Source organism: Saimiri boliviensis, chromosome 14 (assembly GCF_048565385.1).
Source record: "Saimiri boliviensis isolate mSaiBol1 chromosome 14, mSaiBol1.pri, whole genome shotgun sequence".
NCBI classification, from domain to species: domain Eukaryota; kingdom Metazoa; phylum Chordata; class Mammalia; order Primates; family Cebidae; genus Saimiri; species Saimiri boliviensis.
In genome coordinates this window covers 39,890,401-39,917,087 of record NC_133462.1, presented here as the reverse complement: position 1 = coordinate 39,917,087, position 26,687 = coordinate 39,890,401, and the positions used below count along the sequence as shown (strand labels likewise).

Sequence of the window (26,687 nt, the reverse complement as noted above, 5' to 3'; positions counted from 1 at the left end):
TGGCTTACGCCTATAATCCCAGCACTGTGGGAGGCAGAGGCAGTTGGATCACCTGAGGTCAGGAGTTTGAGACCAGCCTGGCCAACATGGCGAAATGCCGCCTCTACTAAAAATACAAAAATGTAACTGGGTGTGGTGGCATGCACCTGCAGTCCCAACTACTTGGCAGGCTGAAGCAGGAGAAATGCTTGAACCTGGGAGGCAGAGGTTGCAGTGAGCCGAGGTCGCACCATTGCACTCCAGCCTGGGCGACGAGAGCAAAACTCCATCTCAAAAAAAAAAAAAAAAAAAAAAAAAAAAAAAAATTGCTCCATTGTACTCCAGCCCAGGTGACTCCAACTTAAAAAAGAAAAAAGGATTCTCCTGATTGTGGTAAAAAAAGAAAAAGAAAAAAGGAAAAATAAATAAATAAGATATAATGGAACACAAAATATACCAACTGTAAGAGAAAATATCAGATTAAACCACATTAAAATTAGAGTCTGTGTTTCAAAAGACACTAATTCTGAGAACAATCTACAAAGGCAATCTGCAGAGTGGGAGAAGATATTTGAAAAAATATTATTCACGTGACTCATTTCCAGATTACAGAAAGGATTTCTGGGCTGGGCATGGTGGCTCATTCTTATCATCCCAGCATGTTGGGAGGCCACAGTGGGTGGATCACCTGAGGCCAGGTGTTTGAGAGCAGCCTGGCCAACATGGTCAAACTCTGTCTCTACTAAAAATACAAAAAATTAGCCAGGCATGGTCAGGGGCACCTGTAATCCCAGCTACTCAGGAGACTGAGGCAGGAGAATTGCTTGAACCCAGGAGAAAGAGGTGGTAGTCAGCTGAGATCTCACCACTGCACTTTAGCCTGGGCGACAGAATAAAACTCTGTCTCAAAAACAAAAAAAAAAAAAAACAAAAAAATTGATGTAAGTCAAGAAGAAAAAGACAACCTACTTTTAAAAGATATAAAAGATGTGGGTCAGGTACAGGAGCTCATGCCTGTAATCCCAGCACTTTGGAAGGCCACAGCGACTGAATCACTTGAGGCCAGATGTTTGAGACCAGCCTGGCCAACATTGTGAAACCCCATCTCTACTAAAAATACAAAAAACTAGCTGGGCATGGTGGTGGGCACCTGTAACCCCAGCTACTCAAGAGGCTGAGGCAGGAGAATCGGTTGAACCTGAGAGGCAGAGATTACAGTCAGCTGAGACAGCACCGCTGCACTCCAGCCTGGGTTACAGAATAAAACTCTGTCTCAAAAACAAAAAACAAAACAAAACCAAGAAAATTGCTGTAAGTCAAGAAGAAAAAGACAACCTACTTTTAAAAGATATGCAAGAGGCCGGGCGCGGTGGCTCAAGCCTATAATCCCAGCACTTTGGGAGGCCGAGGCGGGTGGATCACTAGGTCAAGAGATCGAGACCATCCTGGTCAACATGGTGAAACCCCTCCTCTACTAAAAATACAAAACATTAGCTGGGCATGGTGGCGTGTGCCTGTAATCCCAGCTACTCAGGAGGCTGAGGCAGGAGAATTGCTTGAACCCAGGAGGCGGAGGTTGCGGTGAGCCGAGATCGCGCCATTGCACTCCAGCCTGGATAACCAGAACGAAACTCCGTCTCAAAAAAAGAAAAAAAAAAAAATATGCAAGATGTGGGCCGGGTGTGGTGGCTCATGTCTGTAATTCCAGCTCCTTGGGAGGCCGAGGTGGGCAGAACATGAGGTCAGGAGTTTGAGATCAGCCTGACCAACACGGTGAAATCCTATCTCTACTAAAAATACAAAAAATTAGCCAGGCGTGCTGGCATGCACCTGTAAATTAGCTACGGAGGCAAATGAGGACAGAATCACTGGAACCTGGCAGAAGTTGCAGTGAACTGAGATCGCACCACTGCACTCCAGCCTTGGTGACAGAGTAAAAACTCTGTCTCAAAAAAAACCAAAAAACAAAAAACAGATTACTGTAAGTAAAAAAGATAAAGACAACCTATATTAAAAAGATATAAAAGATGTGAACCAACACTTCACATAAAATAATATACAAGTGGACAGTCAACTCAAATGAATGTTTAGCTATATTACTCATAAAAACACTAAAACCACAGGGAATTTTCTTATTCAACAGTGGAAATTTGCAAGACTGACCGTGACTCTGAGAGTGAGTTAGCAAGTCAGCAAAGTATGTTTCCAGTGTTCAATTTCAACAATCTTCTGTGCAGAAAGATACCTTCACCAAAGAGCCTAGGAATCCAGCTGAGAAGCTGCAGCAATTGAATGTAGCACAGAAATAAGAAAAGAGGGCCGGACGCGGTGGCTCACGTCTGTAATCCCAGCACTTTGGGAGGCCGAGGCGGGTGGATCACCTGAGGTCAGGAGTTTGAGACCAGCCTGACCAACATGGAGAAGCCCCATCTCTACTAAAAATACAAAAACTATCCAGGTGCGGTGCGTGCCTGTAATCCCAGCTACTTTGGGAGGCTGAGGCAGGAGAATCACTTAAACCTGGGAGGTGGAGGTTGCGGTGAGCTGATATGGCACCATCGCACTCCAGCCTGGGCAACAAGCTGGGCCAGACGAGTGAAACTCTATCTCAAAAAAAGAAATAAGAAAAGATGTACTGAAGAGAGTAGGAAGGTTTCACTTTCATGGTTTCACTTCAGCTGCATCACCCCCTCCCCGAATCCAAGGGAGCATAGAGAGAGATACCTACTGCATGGGGAGCAGTGAGGAAGGTGAGTCCCCGACTGTGCTGCAGACCTGAGCACCAGTTCCCCTGAAGTCAACACTGATATCGGGCTGTCCCCAACAGACCCAGGCTCCAGGCCCGTCTCATTACCAGTCTGGCTCCCACAGCCTCAGGCTCCAGCACTGCCCTAGTCTCAGGCAGGACCCCATGGCTCCGGGCCCCAGGCCGGCACACACACTCTCCAGCTCTGGACTTGCCTCTATGCTAGATTGGCCTCTCCTCACAGACTTTATATTGTGTTGTTTTTTGGGACAGTCTCACTCAGTTGCCCAGGCTGGAGGGTAGTGGCATGATCTTGGCTCACTGCAGCCTCCGCTTCCTGGGTTCAAGTGATCCTCCTGCCTCAGCCTCCTGAGTAGCTGGGATTACAGATGTGCGCCACCACGCCTGGCTAATTTTTCTATTTTTAGTAGAGACAGGGTTTCACCATGTTGGTCAGGCTGCTCTTGAACTCCTGACCTCAAGTGGTCTGCCTGCCTTGGCCTCCCAAAGTGCTAGGATTACAGGTGTGAGCCACCACGCCTGGCTTATTCCTTTACTTTCTTCTTCTTCTTCTTTTTTTTTTTTTTTTAAAGTTTATTTTCTGCTCACACAACATGCAGATCAACAAGAAGCTGGGCCAAGGGTGGCAGCAGTGGCAGCTTGCCACAGCCAGGCTGGGCTCTGTGGTGTCCCCATAACCATGGCTGGCTGGTGGGACGGCTCCCACGAGGAGGTCAGCGGGGGCAGTGTGGGCAAGTCGGCATTCACCCTCCGACAGTCACCCAAAGTCCTATTTTGTAACGGATTATGATCCAACCACGGAAGATTCTGCCGCGAAGCAGTGTGTGACAGACGACAAAGCAGCCTGGTGAGGTCTTTTGGAAAGACAGGCAACATGAGTCTCGTCTCCTCGATTTTTTAGGATGGTTTCTATAGGAATGGCACCAGCTCTGCTTTGTGCATCTGGTAGAATTTGGCTGTGAATTCATCGGCGAGGCGCCTGTAGACCAGCTGAGGTGAAAGGCCTTGCAAGAAGAGACTGATTGTGAATCAGGCAAGACAGAACCTTCTGAAACCAGGAAGTGGACTGGAACCCAGTTTGGCCTTGGGATAATGCAGGTTTTGAGAACCAGGAACAGAAACTGAAATTTGTCAAACTTACAGGTGGCTTCAAAAACCTTTCCCTGGCCAGGCGTGGTGGCTCACTCTTGTAATCCCAGCACTTTGGGAGGCTGAGGCAGGCAGATCACGAGGTCAGGAGTTCGAGACCAGTCTGTCCATTTCTAAAAATAAAACCTGTCCACTTCATTCAGCCGCCCACCTCCCCCACCACCAGCACGATTACATGGTTCTCAGCAAGAAGGCAGCTGACAGCCTGCAGCAGGACTATGACCAGGCCAAGAGCTGGAAGTACAGCCACGGAGCTGGCTTCTGCTTCTCCAAGCCCCCAGCTTCTCCACCACCCCCAACAAATTCGTCTATATTGACAGGAACACTTCCAAGTCAGTCAAGCTGGAAGATTAAACTCTAGAGTTTTGTCCCCCACAAAACTGCCACAATTGCTTTGATTATCCCATGTATACTGGAGGTTACACATTTGTGTGTGTGTGGATGTGTGTGTGTGAAAAATCAGATCTTGGTGATGACCTTGAGCAGTAGGATATAAATAACTCCCATAAACTTAGTGTTCCAATAATGGAACACTAGGCACATATAGGTTATTCAGTTGTACAGGTGAAAGCCATCTGACAGTTGGCTCACATTTAATAGCTGTGGAGGTTAAGGACAGGAACAACTATCTTGATGGGCTTGAATGAACTGGGGTGGGGCAGCTTGTGTTTCAGGAGCCAGGAGGACAAGTGAGTGACTAAAATCTCCTGGTTTGTGTGTTAAACATCCCTGTTTGAGTCATCGGTGTGTACAGATGACCTTGGTTGAGTGTTTAGCAGGTGCTAGGCACATACTAGTGTTTTTCGTAATATATTTCATCTTCATAATTGTGAAATGGGTGCTACTATTATCCCCATCTTATAGATAAGGCAACTGAGGTTCAGGGATAAAGTAATAAAATAAATTATCTGGGGTCACCCAGCCCCGAAAACAAAGGGGCTAAAAAGAAATTCCGGAGCTGCAGAAAACAAGGACTGAACTGAAAGACTTCACGGAGAGCTTCAACGGCAGATGTGCTCAAGAAGGAAGAATCAGTGAGCTCCAAGGCAGGACGTTTAAAATTATCTATTCAAAGGAGCAAAAATAAAAAAGAATGAATAATACTGAAAAAGCTCAATAGGCTCTGAGATACCACGAAGTAAACCAGTATGTGCATTACGGAGGCGCTCCAAAGGGAGCAGAAAAGGAGAGAAAACTTGTTTACAAAAACGACAACAGAAAAATCCTGAGGCCAGGTGTGGCGGCTTATGCCTGTAATTCTGGCACTTTGGGAGGCTGAGGTGAGTGGGTCCCTTGAGGTCAGGAGTTTGAGACCAGCCTGGCGAGCTTGGTGAAACCCCATCTCTACCAAAAATACAGAAATTAGCTGGGGGTGGTGGTGCACACCAATAGTCCCAGGTACTTGGGAGACTGAGGCATGAGAATCACTTCAACTTGGGAGGTGGAGGTCGCAGTGAGCCAAGACTGTTCTACTGAACTCTAGCCTGGGCAACAGAGTGAAACTCTGTCTCAAACAAAAACAAAAACAAACTCCCAAAACCATAAAAATGTCCAAATCTGGAAAGGGAAAAAGGAATATGAAGATCCATGAAGCCCAAATAATCCCAAACAGGGTTAAGATAAAGAGAACTTCACTGAGACACATTATAATAAAATTCTCAAAAATCAGAGATAAAAAGAATTTGAAAGCAGCAAGAGAGAAGGAACTCATCACATACAAGAGAACCTCCTTTATAGTATCAGAGGTCGCTCAGCAGAAACACTGCAGGCCGGGAGAAAGTGGGATGATGTATTCAAAGTGCTAAAAGAAAAAAACAGCAACTGTCCAGGAAGAATACTATAACAGCAAAGCTACCCTTCAGAAATAAAAGAGACGCGGCTTCACCATGTCAGCCAGGATGCTCTCGATCTCCTGACCTCATGATCTGCCTATCTTGGCTCCCAAAGTGTCGGGATTGTAGGCTTGAGCCACCGCACCCGGCCCTGGTGATGATTTTTTGGATTTGACACCAAAAGCACAGAGAACAAAAGCAAAAATAAACAAGTGGAATTGCAGCGGACTAAAGAGCTTCTGCCAAGCAAAGGAAGCGATCAACAAAATTAAAAGGCAACTTATGGATTGGGAGAAAATATTTGTAAGCCATGCATCTGATAAGGGGCTGATAGCCAAAATATATAAAGACCTCATGTAACTCAACAGCAACCTAACAAATAACTTAATTTAAAAATGGGCAAATGACCTTAATAGACATTCCTCAAAAGAAGACATACAAAAACAGGTGTATGAAAAGATGCTCATCATCGTCAATCATCAGGGAAATGCAAATTAAAACCACAGTGAGATATAATTGTGGCGATCATTTCAGCATATAGGTATATCGAAGCATCATATCTTCACCTTAAATATACATAATTTTTAGTTGCCAGTGATTCCTAAATAAAACTAAGGAAAGTATGGGAAATAATAAGAGTTGGTGGAATGAGAAGCATCAGAAATTCTCACATTTGGCTGATGGAGATAATATAGTAACCTTCCTTCCTTCCTTCCTTCCTTCCTTCCTTCCTTCCTTCCTTCCTTCCTTCCTTCCCTCCCTCCCTCCCTCCTTCCTCCCTCCCTCCTTCCCTCCCTCCTTCCCTTCCTCCTTCCCTCCCTCCTTCCCTCCTTTCTTTTTTTTGTTCGTTCATTTGTTTGCTTTTGTGGAGACTGGGTCTCACTCTGCTGCCCAGGCTGGAGTGCAGTGGCACCATCATAGCTCACTGCAACCTCGAACTCCCAGGCTCAAGTCTTCCCACCTTAGCCTCCTGAGTAGCTGGGACTACAAGCCCATGCCACCTTGCCAGGCTAATTTTTTGTAATTTTTTTTTTTTGTAGAGATAGGGTTTTGCCATGTTGCCCAGGCTGGTCTTGAACTCCTGGCCTCAAGTGATCCGCCTGCCTCGGCCTCCCAAAGTACTGGAATTACAGATGTAAGTCATTGCATCCAGCCATGATTTTCTTAAAAAGAGTTTCTTTTCTCTAGCTTACTTTGTTGTAAGAATAGAGTATATGATACATGCAACATACAATATATGTGATAATCAACGGGTTATGTTATCTGCAAGGCTTATGGTTAACCATCGGCTGAGTTAGGTTTTTGGGGAGTCAAAAGTTGTATGTGGACTTTTGACTGCTCAGGGGTTGGTGTCCCTAAGACCCCACATTGTTCAAAGGTCAACTGTCTATGGAATACTTCAACAAAATGTTTGCAAAACATCTCACTTTGAGTGTTGTATGAAGAATGACCTGTAGGGGGAGCCAGTGGCTACAGGAAGACCGGGTTGGAGGCTTTTGCAGATAAAAGAGACTCCGATAGATCAAACACACGTAAATTGAAAATTTCTGCAAGTACAGGAATAAAATGTATAATTTCTGAACTCAGAAGAAAAAACTAGAATAAGAAAAAAAAAATCCGAATCAAGGCAAGAAAGGAGAGACACAGAAATACAGAAAAGAAGAGGCAAGTAATTCCTCCAAAAAATTCGGAATGTATCAGGAATTGCAGTTAATGCAGATGGTCCAAATCTGTGCTACTCCATACCATGATACTCCGTGTCAATATCCAGATGTCCCTATACGGTACCTGGATGTAGATCGGAACTGAAATGTGCTGTTGTGGCCGGGCACAGTGGTTCACATCCGTAATCCCAGCATTTTGGGAAGCCAAGGCGGGTGGACCGCTTGAGGTCAGGAGTTTGAGACCAGCCTGGCTAACATGGTGAAAATCCATCTCTACCAAAAACCACAAAAATTAGCCAAGCATGGTGCCACATGCCTGTAGTCCCAGCTGCTTGGGAGGCAGAGGCAGGAGAATCGTTTGAACCCAGGAGGCGGCTCACTTGCAAGTGAGCCGTGATTGCACCACTGCACTCCAGCCTGGGTGACTGAGTGAGGCCCTGTCTTGAAAAAAGAAAAGAAAAGAAACAAATGAAGCAAACGTGGAGGCCTGGCACAGTGGCTTATGCCTGTAATTCCAGCACTTTGAGAGGCCAAATCAGGAGGATTGCTTGAACCTAGGAGTTTGGGATTAGACATAGTGAGCAAAGTCTCAGCCCCTCAAGGATGAGGAGCTAGGCAACCCCACCAGGTGAGCCACCTATATCATCAGAAGGGCCACCTGAAGATGAAGGGACTCTAGAAGGGCCAGTAGGAGAGGGAGATGGCGAACACTCACGGGAGCTGCTAGATTCGGCTTCTGCAGTGGAAACTGGTTCATCTCACCAATCGTCATTTTCTGGCTGGCATACAGAGCAAGAATCCTAAGTAGCTGTCCTCAAATGCAGTGAATCTCTTTATAAAACAAATGAATCCGGGCGGGGTGCGGTGGCTCACGCCTGTAATCCCAGCACTTTGGAAGGCCAAGTTGGGAGGATCACCTGAGGCCAGGAGCTTGAGACCAGCCTGGCCAACATGGTGAAACTCCGTTTCTACTAAAAATACAAAAAATTAGCGGGGCGTGGTGGCAGGTGCCTGTAATCCCAGCTACTCAGGAGGCTGAGGCAGGAGAATTGATTGAACCTGGGAGGTGGAGGTTGCCGTGAGCTGAGATCATGCCGCTGCACTCCAGCCTACGTGACAGAGTGAGACTTCATCTCAAAACAAAAGCAAACAAAGAAACCCAAATGAATCCGAGTGGCATAGGGTGAGCGATGGTGCGTGCTGTGGTGTGCTACTCAACCCCACCATTTTTCTATTGCTATCGTAACTAATTGCCACACACTTAGTGGCTTAAAATAGTACAAATGGGCGGGGCACAGTGGCTCACGTCTGCAGTCCCAGCACTTTGGGAGGCCGAGGTGGGAGTGTCGTGAGAAGCCAGGAGTTCGAGGCCGTCCTGGGCAATGTAGTGATACCCCATCTCTACAAAAAAGAAAAATAAAAAAAGTAGCCAGGCATGGTGGTGCATGCCTTTAGTCCCAGCGCTTTGAGAGGCCAAGGTGGGAGAATTGCTTGAGGCAGGACTTTAAGACAGGCCAGAGCAACTTAGCAAGACTCCGACTCTACAAAACAATTTAAAAATTAGTTGGGTGCAGTGGCACGCACCTGTAGTCCCAGCAACTTGGGAGGCTGAGGTGGGAGGATTGTTTGAGCCCAAGAGTTTGAGGCTGCAGTGAGCTATGATCGTGTCACTGCACTCCAGCCTGGATGACTGCCTTTCTCTTACCAAAGAAAACAACACAAGTCTATTATTATTATTATTATTATTTTTTTTTTTTGAAACAGTTTCACTCTTGTTGCTCAGGCTGGAGTGCAATAGCACGATCTCAGCTCACTGCAACCTCTGCCTCCCGGGTTCAAGAGATTCTCCTGCCTCAGTCTCCCAAGTAGCTGGGATTACAGGCGCACACCAACACACCCGGCTAAATTTGTATTTTTAGTAGACTTGGGGTTTCTCCATATTGGTCAGGCTGGTCTTGAACTCCCGACTCAGGTGATCTGCCCCCCTCAGCCTCCCAAAGTGCTGGGATTACAGACATGAGCCATCGCCACTGTGTCCAGCCACAGAAGTCTATTACCTTAAAGTTCTGGAGGCCAGAGTCCAAAGTCAGTTTAACCAGCCTTCTCCCTGTGATTTTTTTAACCTTTATTTTTAGAGACATTGTCTTTCTCTGTCACCCAGGCTGCTGGAGCGCAGTGGTATGATCATAGCTCGCTGCAGCCTCGAACCCCTGAGTTCAAGCAGTTCTCCCGCCTTGGACTCCCAAAGTGCTGAGATTACATGAGCTACCACGCCCTGTGCCTTTATAGGATGGTCCCTTTTTCTGTGTCCCTGTCCTAATCCCCTCTTTTTTTTTTTTGAGATGGAATTTCGCTTCTGCTGCCCAGGCTGGAATGCAATGACATGATCTCGGCCCACTGCAACCTCTGCTTCCCGGTTTCAAGCAATTCTCCTGCTTCAGCCTCCCTAGCAGCTGGGATTACAGGCACCTGCCACCACACCTGGGTACTTTTTTTTTGTATTTTTAGTAAAGATGGGGTTTCTCTGTGTTGGCCAGGCTGGTCTCGAACTCCTGACTTCAAGCAATAGACCCGCCTCGGCCTCCTAAAATGCTGGGATTAAGGCATGAGTCATCGCGCCTGGCCCTCTTCTTATAGAGACCCTAGTCTTACTGGATTGGAGCTCATCTAAAGGACCTCATGTTAAGTTAATTACCTTTTTGAAGATTGAGTCTTCAAATGCAGTCAAATTCTGAGGTGCTGGGGTGAGGACTCCAGTGTCTACATTTCATGGGAACACAGGGCAGCCCAGAACAGGGAGGAAAGTTCCTATACCCTGCTTTGTAGGTGGAGCTCCAGAAACATGGAAAGTTCCCCAGAGGATTTTTAGGGGAACCCAAAGATAGAAGGGGCTTGGACTGCTCCCCACAACGGAGACCAGAGAAGCGGCAGGTGTCCAAAAAAGGAAGTGACTCAATAGTGGCTTTGGGTATATTGGAAGCCACAGACTGCCTCAAAGAGCTTCCTGTGCCTTCATTCGGCTGAAAATCAGCCTCCTGAACGGGGGCTAGGGGCAGCAGAAAAGGCGCTGCCTTTCTTTTTCTTTCTTTTCAAATCTGGCAGCTTAAGGCAACCCACATCTATCATTATCTCAGCATCATAAGTCAGAAGTCCAGGTACAGGCTCATGTCTGTAACCCCAGCACTTTGGGATGCCGAAGCAGGCAGATCACCTGAGGTCAGGAGTTCAAGACCAGCCTGGCCAACACAGTGAAACCCAGTCTCTACTAAAAGTATAAAAACTAGCCGAGTATGGTAGTGGGTGCCTGTAATCCCAGCTACACGGGAGGCTGAGGCAGGAGAATCACTTGAACTCAGGAGGTGGAGTTTGCAATGAGCAAAGATCACATCACTGCACTACAGCCTGGGCGACAAAATAAGACCCTGTCTCAAAAAACAAACAAAAGAAAGGCCGGGGGATGTGGCTCACGTCTGTAATCTCAGCACTTTGGGAGGCCGAGGCGGGCGATCACGAGATCAAGAGAGCTAGACCATCTTGGCCAAGATGGTGAAACCCCATCTCTACTAAAAATATAAAAATTAGCTGGGTGTGGTGGTGTATGCCTGTAGTCCTAGCTACTCGGGAGGCTGAGGCAGGAGAATTGCTTGAACCTGGGAGGTGGAGGTTTCAATGAGCCAAGACTCCATCTCAAACAGACAAACGAAGTCCAGGTACAGTTTAATTGAGCGCTCCGAGGAGGGTTTCGTAAGACCACAATGGAGACGTCAGCTGGACTACATTCCTTTCTGGAGTCTGGAGTCCTTTTCCAAGCCCAGCTGGCTGTTGTTGGCAGAATTCTGTTCCTTGTGGTGGTGGGATTGAGGCTCCAGCATTTAGAGGCTTCCTGTAATTCTGTGTCGCGTGACCCCTTTCCATGGGTAGTTCACAACTGGCAGTGTGCTTCTTCAAGGTCATCAGGGAACCTCTCATTCCAGTCTGATAGTCCTATACAATGTAACCTAATCAAAGGATCGACAGCCCATCACCTCTGCCATCTTTTAAACTTTTGTTTTGGGTCAGGTGTGGTGGCTCATGCCTGTAATCCTAGCACTTTGGAAGGCTCAAGTGGGTGGATCATGAAGTCAGGAGTTCAAGATCAGCCTGGTCAAGATGGTGAAACCCCGTCTCCACTAAAAATAGAAAAATTAGCTAGGTGCAGTGGCGGTCGCCTGGAATCCCAGGTCCTCGGGAGGCTGAGGCTTGAACCTGGGAGGTGGAGGTTGCAGTGAGTCGAGATTCCGCCATTGCACTCCAGCCTGGGCAACAGAGACTCCGTCTCAAAAAAATAAAATAAAAAATAAATGAACTTAAAAAAACTTTTATTTTTTAATCGAGATAGCATCTCATTCTGTTGGCCAGACTGGAGTGCAGTGGTGTGATCATAGCTTACTGCAGCCTCAAATTCCTGGGATCAAGCAATCCTCCCACCCCAGCCTCCTGAGTAGCTGGGACTACAGGCGTGTGCCACCACACCTGGCAATTTTTTAAATTGTAGGCTGGGCATGGTGGCTCATGCCTGTTAACCCAGCACTTTGGGAGGCCGAGGTGGTGGATCACCTGAGGTCAGGAGTTCGAGATCAGCCTGGCCAACATAGCGAAACCCTGTAACTACTGAAAATACAAAAATTAGCTGTGTGTGGTGGCACACGCCTATAATCCCAGCTACTTGGGAGGCTGAGGCTTGAACCCGGGAGGTGGAGGTTGCAATGAGCTGAGATGCTGGCACTGTACTCCAGCCTGGGCAACAGAGTGAGACTCTGTCTCAAAAAAATTAATTAATTAATTAATTTGTAGAGCCAGGGTCTTGCTATGTTGCCCATGCTGGTCTTGAACTCCTGAAATCAAGCGATCCTCCTGCTTCAGCTTCCTGAGTAGCTGGGACTACAGGCCTGTGCCACTACACCCGGCTAACTTTTTTTTTTCCCTGGGACAGAGTCTTGCTCTGTCACCCAGGCTGGAGTGCAGTGGCACGATCTTGGCTCACTGCAACCTCCCCCTCCCAGGGTCAAGTGATTCTCCTGCCTCAGCCTCCTAAGTAGCTGGGATTACAGGTACCCAACACCATACCTAGCTCATTTTTTATTAGAGACGGAGTTTCACCATGTTGGCCAGGCTGGTCTCGAACTCCTGACCTTGTGATTCACCTGCCTCAGCCTACCAAAGTGCTAGGATTACAGGCATAAGCCACTGTGCCCGGCCAACTGGCTAATTTAATTTTTTTTTTTTTTTTTTTTTTTTTGTAGAGCCAGGGACTTGCTATGTTGCTCAGGCTGTTCTTGAACTCCTGAACACAAGTTATCCTCCTGCCTTGGCTCCCTGAGTAGCTGGGACTACAGGCATGTGCCACCATGCCTAGCTAATTAAAAACAATTTTTTTTTTTTTTTTTTTGGTAGAGATGGAGGTCTCACTATGTTGCCCAGGCTGGTCTCCAGTTCCTGGGCTCAAGCAATCCTCCTGCCTTGGCCTCCCAAAGTGTGAGGATTACTGGTGCGAGCCACCACACACCCCACCGCCTTTGTGATCTGTTGGTTAGAAGCAAGTCAGATTCTGCTGAACTAAAGGCATGGATGCCGGGAGGTGGGAATTACTGGGAAATCACCCCGGGGTCTGTACTCCACAAAGGCATTCCCCGGAAATGCAAGAAGAGGTATGGGTAGGAAGTAATACAGGGTGTTTTAGTGCACAGGTGTCTGCTAGAGGCTGCCCACTGCGGACTTCGGGTGACTGTGTAGACTGTCTTGGAGCTGTCCCACCCTGGGGACAGGGAAACTGGGTATTTATCCACTAAATCCCATCCATCATTGGTTAAATGCTGCTCCCTGTGGTGTTAATGGCAGAGGCTCCCTATTGCCTGTAACCGACACCATAATTCTTTTTTTTTGAGATGGAGTTTTTCCCGCTCTTTTTGCCCAGGCTCGAGGGCAATGGCGAGATCTTGGCTCACTGCAATCTCCGCCTCCCGGGTTCAAGTGATTCTCCTGCCTCAGCCTCCTGAGTAGCTGGGATTACAGGCATGCGCTACAATGCCTGGCTTTTTTTTTTTTTTTTTTTTTTGTACTTTTAGTAGAGATGGAGTTTCACTATGTTGGTCACGCTGGTCTTGAACTCACTGCCTCAGGTGATCTGCCCGCCTTGGCCTCCCACAGTGCTGGGATTACAGGCGTGAGCCTCCGCACCCGGCCAACACCACAATTCTTTACCCTGGCATTTACAATCTCCCCTTGCCCTGCCTCAGTTTCTTCTGCGACCCCCCTGCCATGGTCACCCTCTACTGCAGCCTTAGACCAGTGATGGCCCTGAATTTCCTCCCCATTCACCGGGATCTTCCTGATCCTCATCTGGCCTTCCATGGCCTCAGACCGCTGAGCTCTCTCCCTTTGCAGAAATCCTGAAGAACGTTTTTTCTGGACCCCTCACTGGGTGTGGAGGACCCTAGAATAACTCATGTCCAGGCTGTTTTTTTGAGGATCCTCTGGGGTGAGTGGGGGAGTCACAGCTGGACGAGACGCTTTTAGCTCTGTGTGCTCAGGGCTGGAGGAATGCAGCCCCAGGAGTGGACACTAGGAATGGAGGAGATGGGATGTGGGTGACATTGAGGAGAGGCCTTACGGAGGAAGTCTGAGCTTATCTTTTTGTCTCCCTACCTCACAACCTCCCTTCCAACTTTGATGCTGGAGCCTGCTGTTCCTTCTCCAATCAGCATCCTCTCTCTTCATGAATCACCCCTTCCTAACAAGGTACTGCGAATCCCCTCTTCTAATCACATCAGTCCTCTGCTGAAAGACCCCCAATGTTTGCTATGTACACACACACACACGTACACACACACGTACACACGCACACACACGCACACACGTACACACGTACATGCACGCACACATGAGCACACACACACGCACACGCACGCACACGTGCGCACACACGCATACATACACACACGCACATGTACACACATGTACACATACGCGTACACACACACAGATTAACACAGATTTTGGTACCAAGAGTTATTCTAGACTGCGTGTGATGACTCATGCCAGAAATCTCAGCATTCTGGGAGGCTGAGGCAGGAGGATTGCTGGAGGCTAGGAATTCGAACCAGCCTAGGCAACTTAACGAGACCTAAAAAAAATTTTTAAATCAGCTGGGTGTGGCAGTATGCATCTGTAGTTATAGCTTCTTGGAAGGCTGAGATGGGAAAATCCATTGAGCCAAGGAGTTCAAGGCTGCAGTGAGCTATGATCACGCTGTTGCACTCCAGCATAAGTAAGTAACAAAGTGAGACCCCAGCTCAAAAAAAAAAAAAAAGGTGGTTCCAGAGAAAGCATGAGCTTTCTGAATTGCTTCTCGGACTTCTGAAATTGGCTGTATAATCTGATTAAACTGAGAGGGGCTGATGGCTCTTTACAGTGGTAGAAGAGCGTTGGTGCTCTGTGGCATGATCTGGCAATAGAGATATGCACATATCACCACTGTATACTCCTAATTATCTATCTGTAAGAAGCAAGGATCTTGTCACTGTGGATTTGATACTTTGCAGAAGTTGTGGAAATAGAGTGAACAATCCCTTGAACCCGGGGGGGTGGAGGTTGCCGTGAGCACACCACTGCCAGATGGCGAGATGGCACAAAACTCCATCTCAAAAAAAAAAAAAAAAAAAAAAAAGGGAAATGTGTAAATATGAAAATATGAGACCTCCTGAAATTCTTCAGAAAAACAACCACAGAGGTAGGTGTCTGTGGCTGGGGATTTTCTCAGATGTGCACTAAAGCTGGCTTAAGAAACCTTGAGGCCGGGCGCGGAGGCTCAAGCCTGTAATCCCAGCACTTTGGGAGGCCGAGGCGGGTGGATCACGAGGTCAAGAGATCGAGACCATCCTGGTCAACATGGTGAAACCCCGTCTCTACTAAAAATACAAAAAAATCAGCTGGCCATGGTGGCGCGTGCCTGTAATTCCAGCTACTCAGGAGGCTGAGGCAGGAGAATTGCCTGAACCCAGGAGGTGGAGGTTGTGGTGAGCGGAGATCGTGCCATTGTACTCCAGCCTGGGTAACAAGAGCGAAACTCTGTCTCATAAAACCAAAACAAAACAAAACAAAAAAACAAAAAACCTTGATTACAGCTGGGCGTGGTGGCTCAAACCTGTAATTCCAGTACTTTGGGAGGCCGAGGTGGGTGGATCACAAGGTCAGGAGATCAAGACCATCCTGGCCAACATGGTGAAAACCCCTCTCTACTAAAAATACAAAAAACTAGCTGGGTGTGGTGGCTCATGCCTGTAGTCCCAGCTACTTGGGAGGCTGATGCAGGGGATTCCCTTGAACCAACCGGGAGGCAGAGGTTGCAGTGAGCCGAGATCTTGCCATTGCACTCTAGCCTGGTGACAGAGCAAGACTCTGTCTCAAAAACAAAACAAAACAAAACAAAAAACAAAAAAACCTTGCTTAATTGACTCTTGCCTCTGGACATCAAGCTCCTGTATAAGAACCATCCCGTTTCTCTGCAAGGATGCAGCTTTGAAACCAGCCAGAGATCAACATGGAGAAACCCCGTCTCTACTAAAAATACAAAATTAGCCGGCGTGGTGACGCATACCTGTAATCCCAGCTACTCGGGAGGCTGAGGCAGGGGAATTGCTTGAATCTGGGAGGCAGAGGTTGCAGTGAGCCCGGATTGTGCCACTGCACTCCAGCCTGAGAGACAGAACGAGACACAGTCTCAATAATGATAATAATAGTAATAATAATTTATCTTCTCCTCATTGCTCTTTGACTTCTACCACTTTTTGGTCTTGGCAAGAGATGAAGAGATGGGGAGGATTTCCTGCCCAGAGGGGTGGGAGTAGGTGAGGACTTCGGGTCCTGAGGAAGAGTCGACAGTGGCCGTGGGTGAGGAGCCCAGGAGGTGAAAGCGGAAATGAAGCAGATAAACTTCTCAGAAGTCAGAACTGGGTTAGTGGCAGGTTGAGCAGCTCTCCGCCCCTCAATCTTATTGCAAGTCAGATCTGGGTCTAAGGTCTCTCGTTGTACTGGCTTCTGTCTTTGCGGGGCTCTTCCTTGTTCTCCTTCCACCTTTTCCTCCCCTCCGTCTTCCCTCCCCTCCTCTCTTTTCCTTCTATCCCCTTTCCCCTGCCCACTCCTCTGGCTCTTTCGCCTTCTTTCCCTCTCCGACCTCCTCCCTTCCGGGGTCTCCTCCTTTCCCCTCTCTGTTCATCCTCCTCCTCACCTTCCTCTCCTTCCTCGCTCTCCTGCCCCTCCAGGCTGAGGGACCGCTCTCAGAATGATTTTTGGAGGCTAAACTTAGCAAAAGGTTCCATCCCCAGGTGGAAGTTGGTAGCTACTGGTGACTTTTATCAATACACTGTCCCCACACCTTGGTTTCCTCATCAAAGCCACAGAGACAGAAGACCATGATGAGAGTGAAGGAAACTCCAGCGGGGGCTGGGGCCGGACACTGGGGGCTCCCCTACCTCCCACCAGCCCAGCAAGGGCTCGGAGGCAGGAAACAGCTCTGAATCCACTGCGTACCCAAGGCAGAGGGAAAGGACATCTCTGCCTCTCTCGGGTCACAGTTCTGCATCTCAAATGTGCAGACAGTAACAGCTCCTGCCTGAAGCCCCTGTATGTAAATGTGTAACTCACGCAAGATGCCTAGGACTTGAATAGGCTGGGCGAGATGGTTCACACCTATAATCTCAGCACTTTGGGAGGCCAAGGGGGTTGGATCACCTGAGGCTGAGCGTTCAAAACCAGCCTGGCCAACATGGTGAAACCCCGTCTTGACTAAGAAAAAAAAATTAGCTGGGTCTGGTGACCAGCGCCTGTAATCCCAGCTACTCAGGAGGCGGAGGCAGGAAAATCACTTGAACCCGGGAGGCAGAGGTTTCAGTGAGCCAAGATCGCAACACTGCGCTCCAGCCTGGCTTACAGAGTGAGATCAGTCTCAAAAAAAGAACATTCATTTATGTTTCATACATACCTTGTACACATAGCCTGAAGGTAATTTCATCCAATAGTTTTAATAATTTTGCACATGATACAAAGTTGGTGTACATTGAACCATTTGGAAGCAAAGGTCACCGTGTCAGCCACCCATGTGGACAATCTGTGGTTGTTCAGCATCACTATCGTTCCTTTTATTTATTAATTATATTTATTTAATTTTTATTTGAGACAGAGTTTTGCTCTGTTGCCTAGGCTGGAGTGCAGTAGCGCCATCTCGGCTCACTGCAACCTCCACCTCCTGGGTTCAAGCGATTCACCTACCCCAGTCTCCTGAGTAGCTGGGATTACAGGCACCTGACACCGCGCTCGGCTACTTTTGTATCTTAGTAGAGATGAGGTTTCACCACGTTGGCCATGCTGGTCTCAAACTCCTGACCTCAAGTGATCGACCCACCTCAGCTGGAATCCCAAAGAGCTGGGATGACAGGTGTGAGTCACTGCCTCCGGCCAGCATCACCATCTTTCCAGACTGCATGTATATACTACTAACCAGCAGTCATTTTCCTCCACCTACTCACACAGAAGGACTTAACTGTAAAAATGAGATACTGATCTGGCATGTGAGGAAAAGATTGATAGCAGCTGATGGGACTTTCCCTTGGGGATGCTGAGTAAACTTTGTGGTGCGTGCCTGCATTTCCACTGTAACCTCTGACATGTGTTGAGTTGTGGAATTTCCCACTTTGGGCATATTGGTGCTCAAAATGTTTCAGATTTTGGAGCCTTTTTTTTTTTTTTTTTTTTTTTTATGAGATGGAATCTCGCTCTGTCACCCAGGCTGGAGTGCAATGGTGTGATCTCGGCTGACTGCAACCTCTGCCTCCTGGGTTCAAGTGATTCTTCTGCCTCAGCCTCCTGAGTAGCTGGGATTACAGGCGCCCACCACCACAGTGAGCTAATATTTTATATTTTTAGTTGAGATGGAGTTTTACCATGTTGGCCAGGCTGGTCTCAGACTCCTGACCTCGGGTTATCTGTCCACTTTCACCTCCCAAAGTGCTGGGGTTACAGGCATGAGCCACCACGCCCAGCCTAGATTTTGGAGCATTTTGAATTTGGGATGGCCAATCTGTAGTGTTGTTTCCCTCTAAGCAGTTTACCGATGAGGAAACTGAGGCACTGAGAGGCGATGGAAGTTGCTTGAGGTCACAGAGCTAGTGAGTGGCAGAGTGGACTCAGAACCCAGGCTCATCTGATTGCAAAGCCTGTTTCCTTCACCCCTGTACTGTGCGACAGTGACAAGAATACTACTGGCAATAGCAATAAAAATCCACAAGTTTTGACTTGTCATTAACGACAACAACAAAACAATAACAATGCGTTCACCTGTGAGGTCCAAACCCACATCCTAGAATCCTGGGAACGAAGGATTCCCGCCAGCCACACTGTGGCAATGCTCATTTGCATGCACATCATTCCCCGCCCCCCCGGCCGCAAGCTCCCTGTTTTTTATGCTCCCAGCTGGCTTGGTGGGCTGTCACTTTCTCCTGGGTGTGTCTGATAAGGGTGTCTTGTGGGATGTAGCCTCCACTTCCTCAGGAATTGTGGACTGGAGAGGAAGGCAGATCCAGGTGAGGTCTCTGGTTGCTCCCCCATTTCCTCCATGGACTTGGGCCAACTGAGTTCAGGTTCCTCATCTGTAACATGACCTCCATGGGTCATTACCTCCATCCCTCTGCCTCTAGGAGCCACCACCTGTTGCTGATGGTTGCCCCCCATTCGACTCTTCCCCTTCCCTGTGAGGCTCTTTGGGCCTGACACTTCCACCCCATCCTTCTTAAAATTTCTCCCCCTAAGAACTAGACAGATCCAGGTACAGTGATTTGCCATTTATTTCAAAGACCAGTGGTCAAGAGGCCCAGGGTTATAAACAAAGTGGTCCTCATCCCAAGATGTGTGAGTCTGGGCTGGGGAGGACCCTCGGGCTGTGTGTATATGTGTGCAGTGCTGTGTGTTTGTCACTGTGATGTGTGTGTGTGTGCAATGTGTGTTTGTCATTGTAATGTGTTTTATAATGTGTGTTTGTCATTGTGATGTGTGTGTGTGTAATGTGTGTTTGCCATTGTGATGTTGTGTGTGTGTGTGTGTGTGTATGCGTGTGTTACCAGGTCTGACTATAACTTGGCATGTCTGTGTCTGATGTAACGAGTATTAATTACCAAGTGTGATGGTGACACCCCTGGGGGTGGCTGTGTGGCTGGGCTATAGTCTGAGTGTTGTGTGGTTGTGTTATAACATGCACACAGCACTGCGGCTGTCTGTGATGCCGTCTGTGACTTCCACATGATGGTGCGGTTGTGCATGAATCTGGCCCTTTGTGTGTGTGAGTCTATAGTTGTGAAAGAGTGGCTATTTCACAGCCGTGTGACAGATTTCGTGGGATGCCATAGGTGTGACGGTAGAGTCATTCTTTCTTTCTTCCTTTCCATCAGCTTTGTGCCAGGCCCTGGGCTGCATGCCGAGGACAGAGCTGTGGTGTCCCAGTGGGATGTCTATGCTTGGCAGTGATGAAATCAGCCATGCTGGTAGCATTTACACCATGGAAATTGGCAAACATTACGACGCTGTTCCTCTTGCAGGACAGCTGGTTATTAAACACTTATGAGTATATTGCTGTGCCCGTGTCTCTGAGTGTAACTCTTTGTGACCAGGCTGAGGTGTGGCCACAAATCTGTGGGTGGGATCTGAGTATGTGACTCTGACTGTAGGTGGGGTGGGGCTGGGCTGAGTCCTGATGACCAGTCTCCCGCCCACCCTGTCCGTGCTCATGAGAGTAGGGAAGTGGAGAACGTTTTCCACCCACAGCCAAGTCCCTGGAATCCCAAGTCCTATTTTCTTCTGAATCAAAAGCATAAATACCCACCCCTCACCCCTTCTTCCTGAATATCAGGCAAATCAACTTTACCCAACGTTTGGGGGCCCACAGACCCCAGGTCTCTGGGTCTTTGACTTAGTATTGTCCGTGGCAGGGTCTGCAGTCTACATGGGTGTTCTGAAGGTGCCTCCTGGGTCCTCAGCCCTCGAGATAGCTGAGTTTTTGGTCCCTGGCAGTGCCCACTGAGCTTTCCGCCTTTGAGTTTTGGGGTGTCCTCCAAGACCTGAGTTTTCTTTTTTTTCTTTTTTTAAGAAAGAAGTCTCGATCTGTTGCCCAGGTTGGAGTGCACTGATGTGATCTCGGCTCACTGCAACCTCCATCTCCCAGGTTCAAGCAAAATTCTCCTGCTTCAGCCTCCCGAGTAGCTGGGATTACAGGCAGCACAACCATGTTCGGCTAAGTTTTGTATTTTTAGTAGAGATGGGTTTCGCCATCTTGGCCAGACTGGTCTCGAACTCCAGACCTCAGGTGATCTGCCCACCTTGGCTTCCCAAAGTGCTGGGATTACAGGCATCAGCCACCATGCCCGGCCTCTGCTTCCCAAGTTTTCTGTCCCCTGAGGCAGCCTCCGAGGCCTCCACCTGTCAGACCACTGTCCAAGGCACAATGATGCTCCTTCCTTCACACCATGAAAGCCCCGAAGTAAGACCGGGTGCCATCACGGAGTCGGACCAGGCGCTCATCCAGCACACGGACGACCACCTCTTCCCCAGCCTCCAGGTGTATCACACCACCCAGGAAGCTGCTGTCCCACCAGACGCGGGAGCTGCTGGTGGCCTGTCTGCAGGGTGACTGCTGGCTGACCAGCAGCTCCAGCTCCTCAGGATAGCGGGGCGTACGCTTGTACAGGCCGTGGGTGACGGTGCTGGCCAGGCCCTGCGGACAGCCTACGCCGCCCAGCTGTACCTTGGAGTAGATGTAGTAGTACCCAGCCTTGGTGGCCACCAGGGCTCCATTGCGGTAGCTGAGGCCCCTCAGGAAGGCCAGGCCCAGCTGGGTCTCCCATAGCAACGGACCCCCACTGCCCGTCAAGCTGGAGTTGGCTCCTGGCGGGAGAGAGACGGAGACAAAGGGAGCTGCTGGTCAGCATGTATTACTTTTTTTTTTTTTTTTTTTTTTAAGATGAAGTCTCCCTCTGCTGCCCAGGCTGGAGTGCAGTGGCATGATTTCGGCTCACTGCAACCTCCACCTCTCGGGTTCAAGCTATTCTCCTGCCTCTGCCTCCTGAGTAGCTGGCACTATAGGCATGTGCCACCACGCCCAGCTAATTTTTGTAGTTTTAGTAAAGACAGGGTTTCATCATGTTGGCCAGGATGGTCTCGATCTCTTGACCTTGTGATCCACCTGCCTCAGCCTCCCAAAGTGCTGGGATTACAGGAGTGAGCCACTGTGCCTGGCCTCATGTGTCTTACTCTTGCTGTGTAACTCCAAGCCAGTCACCACTAGTCTGTGTGTGTGTGTGTGTGTGTGTGTGTGTGTATGCGCGCGTGTGTGTTTGTAGAGGTGCGGTCTCACAATGTTGCCCAGGCTGGTCTCGGATTCCTGGGCTCAACCGATCCTCTTGCTTCAGGCTCCCAAGTGCAGGGATCACAGGCATGAGCCACCCTGCCCGGCCTGTTTGTATGTATTAATTCACTTTATCCCTGCTTTGCAGATGAGGGAAACTGAGGCACAGGGAAGCAAATTAACTCGATTAGTCTACCTCTCACTTCTTTGCATCCCCCTTTTGTAGGTGGGGAAACTGAGGCATGGAACCATGAAGTGACTTGTCAAAAGTGTCAAAACTTAGCTGGGTGTGGTGGCTCATCCCTATAATGCCAGCACTTTGGGAGGCCGAGGTTGGAAGATCCCTTGAGCCCAGGAGTTGGAGATGAGGCAACATAGGGAGACCCCGTCTCTACAAAAAACAAAGAAATTAGCAGGGCATGGTGGCAGGCACCTACAGTCCCAGCTGCTGGGGAAGCTGAAGTGGGAAGATTGCGTACACCTGGCAAATTGAGGGTGCAGTGAGCCATGATAATGCCACTCCAGCCTGGGTGACAGAGTGAGACCCTGTCTCGAAAAAAAAAAAAAAAGTCAAAATATGCAAATTTGCAAAATCAAGAAACCAAGGCAGCATCTCATACCCTCTGTGTGCTTCAATTTCCCTTTCTGTAGAATAGATATATTAATAGCACCTGCTTAGAATGTAATAAATTAATATGTAGAAAGCAGATCACAGCGCATAACACAGCATAAGCACTATATGAGGGTTCATTAAATAGATAAAACTAGGCCAGGTGTGGTAGCTCAGGTCTGTAATCCCAGCACTTTGGAAGGCCAAGGCAGGTGGATCACCTGAGGTCAGGAGTTCGAAACCAGCCTGGCCAACATGGCAAAACCCTGTCTCTACTAAAAATACAAAAATTAGCTGGGTGTGGTGGTGCATGCCTGCGGTCCCCACTACTCGGGAGGCTGAGGCAGGAGAAATTGCTTGAACCCGGGAATCGGAGATTGCAGTGAGCCGAGACCAAATCACTGCACTCCAGCCTGTGCAATAGAGTGAGACTCTGTCTCAAAAAATAAATAAAAATAATGAATAATAAATAAACTAGAAATACATATCACTTGCAGCCTATGTTCTGAGCAACCCCGTGAGTAAATAAGGAATGAATAAGTGAATGCACTGATAGCATTCATTCATTCATGCATGGCGTTTATCTGGTCGTCCTGGGACACCCTGACCCCTGCCCCATGCCAGGATCCAGGGTCCCCCTCACCTGTAAGATGCGCGGCTGGGTTGACCTGGTGAGACCTTCGTTCTGGGGAAAGAGAGCCAGAGGTGAGAGGCGAAGACAGCGGAATTCAAAGCCAGCCTCCTAAAGGGTCATCGCATCTACCTCCTGGAGTCAACCCCACCCCTTCCTGAGTAACCCACACTTCTGCTTCTCAAGCCTGGGGGAGGGGCACCTGTGAGGATTTGGTCAGTTGTGCAAATCACATTGGGCAATTGACTGAGGGGTGGGGGTAGCGTGGGAATCATCTCACCTCCTTTTCGGGGACCAAAACCCTGACTCACCTTGTATCAGCTGCTCCCAGGAGCCTGCACCTTCGTCCTGAAAATGCAGAAGGAGCCCGAAGTGAGAACCGGCAGTGGGGCCACGCCCTTGCATAGCCACGCGGCTATGAGACGCGAGGACCATAGCCACCAACACACCCTCAGACACGTACACAGGGCCACGTGCACTCACTCGCACACACACACACCCTGCCCAGCAGTCTCATAACCACTTGGTGCCTCAGTTTCCCTCTACATAGATGGGGTTACAGTGTCTGCTTGGCATTTAATGAATTAATATATGTAAAACATTATTACAGTACTTGGCACATAGTATGTGCTAGAGAAGGGTTTAATAGGCCAGGCATGGTGGCTCACCCCTGTAATCCCAGCACTTTGGGAGGCCGAGGCAGGAAGATTACCTGAGGTCAGGAGTTTGAGACCAGCCTGGCCAACATGGTAAAACCCTGTTTCTGCTAAAAATACAAAAATTAGCTGGGTGTGGTGTGCACGCCTGTAATCCCAGCTGCTCTGGAGGCTGAGGCAGGAGAATCGCTTGAACCTGGGAGGCAGAGGTTGCGGTGAGCTGAGATTGTACCATTTCACTCCAGTCTGGGTGACAGAGTGACACTCTGTCTCAAAAAAATAAATAAATAAAAAGAGAGGAGGGTTTAATAAATAAGTAACATTGTCCAGCGTGGTGGCTTACATCTGTAATCCCAGCATTCTGGGAGGCCAAAGTGGGAGGATCGCTTGAGGCCAGGAGTTCAAGACCAGCCTGGGCAATACAGCAAGACCTGGTCTCTACAAAAATTTTTAAAAATTAGCTGGGCATGCTACAGTGTGCCTGTAGTCCCAGCTACTCATGAGGCTGAGGCAGGAGGCTTGCTTGAGCCCAGGAGCTCGAGGCTGCAGTGAGCTATGATCATGCCACTGCACTCCAGCCCAGGCAGCACAGTGAGACCCTGTCTCTAAGATAAATAAATATGTAATTAAATGAATAAGTAATATTTAAAATACATGAGTGAGGCCAGGTGTGGTGGCTCACACCTGTAATCCCAGGACTTTGGGAAGCTGAGGTGGGTGGATCACTTGTGGTCGGGAGTTCAAGGACAACCTGGCCAACATGGTGAAACCCCATCTCTACTAAAAATACACAAATTAGCCTGGCCACAGCATCAGATGCCTGTAATCCCAGCTACTACTCAGGAGGCTGAGGCAGGAGAATCGCTCAAACCTGGGAGGTGGGGTTGTAGTGAGCCAAGATTGCACCACTGCACTGCAGCCTGGGTGATGGGAGAGAAACCCTGTCTAAAAAAAAAAAAAAAAAAAAAAAGCAGACGAGGGATATGGCGGGACACCACCCTTAGAATATAGCACCTGACACAGGGCACAGACCTCAACATTGACATGATACTGAAAAGACGCACATGGCTTCAGATACGTGGACACGTGGTTTGTGGTTTAGGATCCATGTGCGTCTATAGACCCAGAGACCCAGAGACAGAGACTCACAACACAAATACACCTGCTGTAGATGGGTAGGTGTGTGGACGTGTGGGTACATGAACATACGTCCATATGGGTACGTGGACACGAATGTGTGGCCACTGGATCCAGATCCAGGACACAAAAGGGGCCAAACCCATATGGATATGGTATTGGGCACACGCAGACCCACAGGTGAGGCACACAGACAGGCAGACACATCCACGGCCAACTGGAAGCAGTTTGAGAGATTCCCACAGATGGAGGCTGGGCGCAGTGGCTCACACCTGTAATCCCAGCACTTTGGGAGGCCGAGGCGGGTGGATCACAAGTTCAGAGTTCAAGACCAGCCTGGTCAAGATGGTAAAATACAAAAAAAAAAAAAAAAAATACAAAAAATACCAAAAAATTAGCCGGTTGTGATGTTGAGTGCCTGTCATCTCAGCTCGGGAGGCTGAGGCAGAGAATCGCTGGAACCCGAGAGGCAGAGGTCGCAGTGAGCCGAGATCGCACCACTGCACTCCAGCCTGGGCGACAGAGTAAGACTCCATCTCAGAGAGAGAGAGAGAGAGAGAGAGAGATTGCCACAGATGGAAATGGTTAGAGAATTAATGACAATCGCAGCAACAGGAATAAGTACAGAAAAATGCATGTGTGTGTGCACAGGGGTGTGCCGAGCGATGTTGGGGTGTCAGTTCCGACAGCTAGACCAGGCACCATCTGGCACCACACACACCATAGCATACTTCTTCACGCTCTATGAAGAGACTGCCCTTATTCTGTAGATGAGAAAGCTGAGGTTTGGAGAGGTGAATTCACTTGTCCGGGGACAACAGCAGCAACCGGTCAAGCCAGCTGTTCTCAGCCTGTGCCTTGTTCTGCACGTGCACACACACACACACACACACACACACACACACACACACAGACATAGACATGCAGTGACCCACAGTGACACAGGAGACCCTCCTCGCCCTGCCTCCACCGACCGTCAGTCCCCAGGCTCCACTCACAGGCAGGCGGGCGACCATCTCTCCCAGACGCCAGTGCAGCTGCAGCAGGAACCAGCCTTGGACAGCCAGCCCAGCCCCCATCAGCGACACCAAGACACCCAGACCCACCGGGGCCGGCCTGCACGAAAGTCTTCGGCGGGTTTGTCCCAGCCTTGTGAACGGGATGTCGGTCTGTCCGTCCACCACAAACACCGAGGGCCGCACTACACTCTCCTCCATGCCCAAGGTGCCTGGAGCGGGGCTAGCACGTCTGGGTCCTTCAGCCTCAGAGGAAACCAGAATTGCTCAACACTCCTGGGCTGTGCACGCTGAGGACAGGCACCCAGGGGCCGCTTTTAGAGCTGGGGATCAGCCCCACCCCTTTCCCCAGTCTTCTTCTTCCTGTCCCCCCGCCCCCGGCCGCCCCGGCCTCTGCCCTGTCTCACTGTCACTCACGCAGACTCTCACACTTTCCAGAGCCTTCTAAAAATGTGACTCAGGTGGGAAGTGCAGTGGGGAGCCTCCAGCTTTCCCTTCTTGGACACATCACTTGGTGCCACGAAATACTTACTGAGGACTTCCTGTGTGGGCCATGCACTGTTGTAGGTGTGGGGGATGCAGCAATGAACGAGAGTCACAAGGGCCCCTGCTCCAATGGTGGGCCTCTTCTGGTGGGGTCAGAGAGACAAGAAACCTCATAAACAAGAAAATAATATGTTGTGGGTTTTTTTTTCTTTTTCCTTTTGAGATAGAGTCTCACTCTGTCACCCAGACTGAGAGTGCAGTGACATGATCTCAGCTCACTACAACCTCCACCTCCTGGCTTCAAGTGATTCTCCTGCCTCAGCCTCCCAAGTAGC

At 49.0% G+C, this 26,687-nt stretch overlaps 1 protein-coding gene across 1 annotated transcript; it reads right to left on the bottom strand.

Annotated features, from left to right (window-relative positions):
• Nucleotides 1-19,417: 19,417 nt before the first annotated feature.
• On the bottom strand, nucleotides 19,418-26,144 carry TNFSF14 (TNF superfamily member 14). The gene is made up of 4 exons (XM_003938861.3): nucleotides 25,849-26,144; nucleotides 23,369-23,405; nucleotides 23,070-23,111; nucleotides 19,418-21,356 (listed from the first exon to the last, which is right to left on the bottom strand). The coding sequence occupies exons 1-4, from the start codon at nucleotides 26,065-26,067 to the stop codon at nucleotides 20,932-20,934; spliced, it is 723 nt and encodes a 240-aa protein (XP_003938910.1). The 5' UTR covers nucleotides 26,068-26,144; the 3' UTR covers nucleotides 19,418-20,931.
• Nucleotides 26,145-26,687: the final 543 nt, after the last annotated feature.

What these genes read in the sequence shown, in the direction of transcription:
- TNFSF14 (XM_003938861.3), bottom strand. Translation starts at nt 26,067, where the DNA reads ATGGAGGAGAGTGTAGTGCGGCCCTCGGTGTTTGTGGTGGACGGACAG. An exon ending in CTGGGAGCAGCTGATACAAG is followed by an intron (nt 23,112 to 23,368) that starts GTGAGTCAGGGT and finishes CTCTTTCCCCAG; the next exon opens with AACGAAGGTCTCACCAGGTC. An exon ending in CCCAGCCGCGCATCTTACAG is followed by an intron (nt 21,357 to 23,069) that starts GTGAGGGGGACC and finishes CTCTCCCGCCAG; the next exon opens with GAGCCAACTCCAGCTTGACG.